Source organism: Salvia miltiorrhiza, chromosome 5 (genome assembly GCF_028751815.1).
Source record: "Salvia miltiorrhiza cultivar Shanhuang (shh) chromosome 5, IMPLAD_Smil_shh, whole genome shotgun sequence".
Taxonomy (NCBI): Eukaryota; Viridiplantae; Streptophyta; class Magnoliopsida; order Lamiales; family Lamiaceae; genus Salvia; species Salvia miltiorrhiza.
Genome location: NC_080391.1, coordinates 48,363,627 through 48,371,140, shown reverse-complemented (window position 1 = coordinate 48,371,140; position 7,514 = coordinate 48,363,627). Strand labels below are relative to the sequence as shown.

The 7,514-nt window shown below is 47.2% G+C and overlaps 1 protein-coding gene across 1 annotated transcript; it reads left to right on the top strand.

Annotated features, from left to right (window-relative positions):
- Positions 1-787: 787 nt before the first annotated feature.
- LOC131026057 (uncharacterized) lies at positions 788-2,590 on the top strand. The gene has a single exon (XM_057955834.1). It carries the CDS (start codon positions 788-790, stop codon positions 2,588-2,590), a length of 1,803 nt encoding a protein of 600 aa, XP_057811817.1.
- Positions 2,591-7,514: the final 4,924 nt, after the last annotated feature.

Below are 7,514 nucleotides of genomic sequence, written 5' to 3'. Positions count from 1 at the left end.
TAGGTTTGATTCCAAAAAGGTTGTAAAAACTTGGTTAATTAATTGATCACTAGTTAACTAGGAAGTTCTGACCACAAGTAATAATTTGGGCATAAGGCGAGTTGCCATCGACCTCCAAAATAGTACAACTGATGTTGGAGCCGTGACTGCTGTGAAATATTGGCGTAAGAGTCAAGTGGGTCTATCTAATTCTTAAAGCATTCTGTGCAAAGCACAACTAGCGATAGGCCATCGCAGAGAGCGTGGATGTTGCCCGGGGTAGTTGATTTCCATTAGCTGACCCTTCTAAGGGATCATAAACTAAAAGGATAGATTGGGCAAGAGGTTTGTTGTGTGCGTGACGAGTGACAATAGGGGCACAACAATTCTTATGCCTATAACCACTGGTATGCCAATATAGTGATTAATCTTTGCATCAATGATCGAGTGTTAATTCGTGTTTAGTGATTCAAACCCAAGTCAGACTTATTTTGTTATTTGATTTATCTCCTTTGTTATTTCAGTTTAGGTTGGATACCCGTTCTGCCCATATATAACCACGTTTTGGTCAGAACACTACAGAAAACAAAATCCTTTTAGTGACACCCTTGCAGGAGAAGTTACTGCTCAGTTCCCTGTGGATTCGACTCTGGACTTACCACTAGCTAGTCTAGTTGTGGGCACATGATTATTTATTTGCACAAAGCTCAAACGACAGCATCGTCAAATTGGCGCTGTTGCCGGGGAGCTGAGAGCGCTAGTAATTTCTTTTGTAATTTTTGTGTGAGGTTTGCCTTCACGTTTGTGTATGCGTCGTACCAGGAGTGCAGGGAATGAATACCTTTTGTTCAACGAGGAGATTGAGCGACTTGTCCGACTGAACAACGCTAACAGACGCAGGGCAGAACAAGAGGCACAAGAAAGAGAGAGACAGTTAGAAGCAGAGAGAGAGATGGCAGAAAATCCGGAAGGACAGAATGACAACAACAACAACAACAGGACCCTTCGAGACATGATGTTCCCAAGCAACCTGAATCCCAGGCCGTCAGCAATAGTGTTACCCGAGATCACTGGAAATTGGGAGTTGAAGCATACACTAATCCAAATTTTGCCCAAGTACAGTGATATGCTCGGGGAAGACCCTCAAAGGCATTTACAAGACTTTGAGATGGCGTGTGGAACAGTGCGCACCGCAAGTCAAGCCCTTTGCGAGTACATCCGACTCCTCACTTTTCCGTTCTCTCTATTAGAAGGAGCGAGGGAGTGGTTGTACGATTTGCCCGAAGGAAGCATTCGGACCTGGCAAGAGCTGCAGAGCAAGTTTTTAGAGCGATACTTCCCAGCCGCCCGAATCCAGAATTTGAGGACTCGAATAAGTAACATCAAAATGGGGACGGGAGAAATCCTCTATGAATACTGGGGAAGGTTCAAACAGATGTTGGCCAAATGCCCACAACACCAAATACGGGATCATGATCTTATTCGGTATTTCGTGGGAGGACTCCGAAGGCAAGATAGGCAATGGTTACACGCTGCATGTGGAGGATCGATCCTAAACAAATCCGCAGCGGAGGCTTTCAAGCTCATAGCCGATATGGCAGAGGAATCAAGAGATGAGGAAGGGATGATAGTCAGAACTACTCCGGTGCCGGCTTCTTCTGCCCAAGACAAAAAGTTGGACAAGCTTTGTAACATGTTCGAGAAATTTATGACGAACCAAGGAACATCCAATCAAGGGATTCCCAACATTCGTAAGCCTGTGAAGGCATGCCAGCTTTGCATGACAAATTCACATGCAACCGATGAATGTCCACAACTTTTCGAAGATGAAGAGCTTAATGCTATTGGGCAACAGCCAGGAGGAAACAACGGAGGGCAGAACCAGAAACCTTTTGAGCCCTACAGGCAGCAGTACAACAATCAAGGATGGAGGCAACATGAGAACCTTAGGTACGGCAACAACAATTTTTTGGGGCCAAACCAAGGGCAGACGAGTAACCCACCACAATACTCGCAACAACCTCAACAGGCAAGAGGATCCTCCCTATCAGAGCTCGTGCATCAAATGGCCCAACAACAAGTGAAGTTCCAGCAAGAGACCGAAAAGTTCATAATGGAGACAAGAGGAGGAATGCAGAATGTGAACTCCCAACTATCACATCTTGCCCAAGCAGTCGCCAGACTTGAAAGCAAACAAGGGACACTCCCATCCCAAGTAGAGGTGAAGAAGGTGAATGCCATGACACTCAGAGGAGGAAAGGAGTTGCCCGAGGTTGATAAGGAGAAAAACAAAGAAAAGCTAGAGATCAACGAGCAAGTCGGAATGGGATCAGCAGATGAGGAAGAATTCGCCCAAGAGAAAGAGACAAAGCGAAAAGCGACAGGGAAGGGTAAAGAGAAATCAAGCCAGACTGAGCCCAGACTCCCCTTCCCAGACAGAATGGCCAAGGAACAAGAGAATAAAGAATTAACCGAACTGGTTAAAATCTTCAAGAAGGTAGAGGTCAATATACCCCTTTTGGTCGCGCTACGCTCTATGCCCAGATGTGCAAAATTTCTCAAAGAACTCTGCACTCGGAAGGTCAAATACACGGATGATGCAAAATTTTAAGTGGGCGAATCCGTGTCTGCAGTCTTACAACGAGATATGCCCATAAAATGTGGAGATCCTGGTATGTTCTACATTCCATGTGTAATAGGAACCATGAAGGTGGAAAAGGCAATGCTCGACTTAGGGGCATCCATCAATGTTATGCCCTTATCCATGTACCAGGACCTGGAGATAGGATCGCTGAAGCCTACCCGAGTGGTGATCCAACTGGCAGATCGATCAAATGTCTACCCAGAGGGGATATTGGAAGACGTTTTGGTCAAAGTGGAGGAACTCATCTTTCCAGCGGATTTTTACATTCTCAACATGGGGAAGTCAAAAGCACGAGATCCGGTAATGCTTTTGGGCAGACCGTTTCTAAAGACTGCCAGGACTCGCATTGATTGTGATACGGGCAAGCTAACATGTCAGTTTGAAGAGGAAACGGTGACCTTCGACATATACAATGCCATGAAACATCCAGCCGATACAGAGATGGTGAAAAGTGTCGACATGATCGAGAAGGTTGTTGAGGAGGTTTTGCCCAGAACAGCATTCAAGGAGTCATATGACACTATAATCCAGAATGGCATAACCGAGGAGGACTTGCAAGAGGCGCATTTGCAAGAGGCGGTGAAGATACTTAATGCGTGGAGCGAAGAGGTTAACCACACTGAGGCACTGAAAATCCCCACCCTGAAGAAAGAAGACCGACTTGTTCCATCAATCCAAAAGGCACCCAAGCTCGAGCTGAAGTCTTTGCCCAAACACCTCAAGTATATCTTCTTGGGCGAGGATGACACTTTGCCCGTAATCATCAATTCAGAGTTGACACTCGAAGACGAGAACAAAGTCAAGATGACTTTGGGGAAGTACAAGGAAGCAATTGGATGGACCCTAGCCGACATTAAGGGCATAAGCCCTACTGTATGCATGCACCGCATATTACTAGAGGAAGATGCAATCCCAGTCCGGGACCCCCAGAGAAAGCTAAATCCAGCCATGAAGGAAGTTGTGATGAAGGAGATACTCAAACTGTTGGATTTGGGCATAATATACCCAGTATCCGATAGTAGGTGGGTAAGCCCAGTGCACGTTGTGCCCAAGAAGTTGGGCATACAAGTGGTGGAGAATGAATTCCGGGAATTGATTGCTACAAGGTTGCAAACTGGCTGGAGGGTGTGTATTGATTACCGCAAGCTCAACCAGATGACACGGAAGGATCACTTCCCTTTGCCTTTCATCGATGAGATGCTGGAAAGACTTGTGGGGAATCAATATTTTTGCTTTCTAGATGGATACTCGGGCTATATGCAGATTTGGGTCGCGGAGGAGGACCAGGGCAAAACGACATTCACTTGCCCTTTTAGGACGTTTGCCTACCGGAGGGTGCCATTTGGGCTATGCAACGCCCCGGGCACATTCCAAAGATGCATGATGAGCATATTCTCGGATCTCCTTGAGAATTGCATCGAAGTCTTCATGGATGATTTCACGGTGTATGGGCAAACCTTTGACTCATGCCTAGCTAATCTGGAGAAGGTGCTAAAAAGGTGCGTTGACAAGAGTTTGGTTTTGAACTATGAGAAGTGCCACTTTATGGTCAAAGAAGGGATTGTGCTCGGATATGTGATATCAGGCAGAGGAATAGAGGTGGACAAAGCGAAAATTGAAATCATAGCCAAGCTACCTTATCCAACGAACATCAAGCAGTTACGAGGATTCCTTGGGCATGCTGGATTCTACAGAAGGTTCGTGAAGGACTTTGCAAAAATTGCCCAACCTATGACAAGGTTGCTACAAAACGAAGTGGAGTGGAATTTTGATGAGGATTGCAAGGAGGCTTTCCAGATCTTGAAGAACAATCTGATCTCAGCACCCATAATACAACCTCCTGACTGGGGTATGCCCTTTGAGGTAATGTGCGACGCCAGTGGATATGCCATAGGGGCAGTTCTTGGGCAAAAGCGGGGTAAGGAAAGTCATGTCATCTATTATGCCTCGAAGACATTGAATGGAGCCCAAATCAATTATTCCACGACTGAGAAGGAGATGTTGGCAGTGGTGTTCGCCTTTGAAAAATTCAGGTCTTACTTGCTTGGAGGAAAGACCACAGTCTACACCGATCATGCAGCCCTGAAGTACCTTCTGGCCAAAAAGGAGTCTAAGCCCAGGCTGATCCGATGGGTCCTACTTCTACAAGAATTCGACGTGGAAATAAAGGACAAAGCTGGAGCACAAAACCAAGTGGCCGATCATCTAAGCAGGATCGTAAGGAAGGAAGAAGGGGAACCAATCAAGGAGATGTTCCCGGATGAGCAACTGTTCTATACCAAAGGAAGGAGGGAAGATCCATGGTACGCAGATTTGAGCAATTACCTATGTTCTGGATATGTACCCCCTGGATACACTTATGCCCAAAAGAAGAAATTGGCCGAAGACAGCAGAGAATATATTTGGGACGAACCGTATATGTGGAAGCAATGCGGGGACCAAGTACTTCGGAGATGTATCCCACAAGATGAGCAAAGAAGCATTCTAGAATTTTGTCATTCAAAGGAGTGTGGGGGACACTTTGGGCACAAGAGAACTGCAGCCAAGGTTCTGGAGTGTGGTTTTTATTGGCCAACAATCTTTAAGGACAGCTACACCATCTGCAAGAATTGCCCACAATGCCAGCGAGCAGGGAACATAACCAGGAGGAATGAAATGCCCATGATGCCCATTATGCCCGTAGAGATTTTTGACATTTGGGGAATGGACTTCATGGGACCCCTTCCCAGCTCAAGAGGGAACTTGTACATCCTACTTTTGGAGGATTATGTCTCCAAGTGGGTGGAGGCAAAAGCGTCCCCGACGGATGACTCAAAGGTAGTGGTGAATTTCTTGAAGACTAACATTTTTTGCAGGTTTGGTGTGCCCAGAGCAATCATCAGCGACCAAGGATCCCACTTCTGCAATTTCTCGGTCGAAAACTTGTTCAAAAAGTATGGAGTCCAACATCGGGTCTCGACAGCCTACCACCCACAAGCCAATGGACAGGCCGAACTCTCGAATCGCATTATCAAAACGATTGCGAAAGACCGTTGGCCCAACAGGGAAGGACTGGAGTCTTAAGCTGGAAGATGCCTTATGGGCATATCGAACTGCATACAAAACTCCATTCGGGATGTCACCATATCGAATGGTGTATGGCAAGAGGTGTCATCTACCGGTGGAATTGGAGTACAAGGCTTTCTGGGCAGTGAATAAAGTGAACTATGATTGGGACAAGGCAGGGCAAGCAAGGAAGTTAGAGATCCAAGAGCTCGAAGGAAAGAATGAAAAAGAGCCACGATGCCTTGATCACAAACAAGCAATTCAGCTTTGGGCAAGAGGTTCTCCTGTACCAAACACGGTTCAAATTTGCGCAAGGCAAGCTGAGTACCAAGTGGACCGGCCCATTTGTGGTAAAGACCCAATTCCCAAATGGAGCTGTTGAGATCGGAAATCCAAAATCTGGGAAAGTGTTCAAGGTGAATGGACAAAGGCTGAAAGCCTATTATGGGCATAAGCCCGACGCTGGGGAGGAACTGGATCTCGACCCAGCCACAAGCACCTCGGATTAATTGGAAGGTATCACGTCATGTCCATGACGATAAATAGGGCACTGGCCAGGAGGTAACCTGGTATTTTCGTTTGGTTTATTTTTTTTAGTTTTGTTTCGCTTTCGTTTTTTGTTTGCCTAGGAACCCGGTTATGCCCACAGCTATGGGCGAATTTGAGTTTCCCACCTTCGCGGAAGTTTGAATGTGTTTTGCAGATACAGGGGGAGCAGTTATGGGCAAAGAGCAGTCGATTGGAGAAGCATTGATTCCAGGGCAGAAGGGGGCTCTCGGGCAAAATGCGGCTGAAGTCGCCTGACGCACGTCACATCAAGTGACAGTTGTCAGCCCCTACACCCCCAAAACCCTAAAACCTCTACCCACGACATCACTACCCTAACTATCCAACTTCCCATAATCACCACCCCCTTTCTCGGCCTTTCGAATACAAAACCGCCACCCAACCACCATGGTATCCACCAGACCCAAAAACAAACTCCGAGGCATACCCCAAGGAACAGAAATCGATCTCACCGGAGAAAGCCCTCCACCGTCAAAACCAAAAGCTTCGAAAAAGAACCCACGCCAAAAACCACTTTCGATGGACACTACACCTATCCCCTCATCCAAAACCCTACCGCAAACCGAGAGCCCTTCGCCGGTGGACGAACATGCCATTGAGCAACTCACGGCGGAAATAGACGTCCCTACTCTCGGCGCCGGAGACCAGCATGCAGCTGAAGGAGAAGGCAAGGCGACACCGGAAAAGGCGAAGGAAGGCGAGAAAGAGCCCTCCAAAAAGAAGCGCACCCCCACCGCTCCGAAGAGGAAGAAGCCAGCGACCGAGAAATCGGCCACACCGGCCGAAGGATCATCTAATGAAAGAAATGAACCCTCTGGTTCGGTGATGCAGAGTGAGCAAGGGGAGTCCGGCGAAGAGCAAGAGGAAACTCCGGCGAAAAAGAGGAAGAAAGTGATCAACCCGACCCCGATCCGAATGATCAAGGGAGAGCTGGCATCAGCATCAAGAAGCAGAAAGAATACAGCGAAGAGAGGAATCGCTGTGCCCAAGATCCTAGACATGGACGCATTGGAACCCTTGGGCATAGTGGACAAGGTGAAAGAGTACTTCAAGAACATTGGCTGGAAGGCGATTCCGAAGTGGCCAGGGCACGCCTACGAGGAGGTGGTCATAGAAGTGTTTGAATCGGTACAGGTGGACATCAACCAAGCCTGCGGACCTTTGGGCATGAGCTTTTCCATGAAGGGAGAAGTCAGAGATATGTCCGTAAATGAACTCAACCTCAACTTGGGAATGACGGAACTGAAAGACCAGCAAAAGAAGGAATACAAGGATGCGA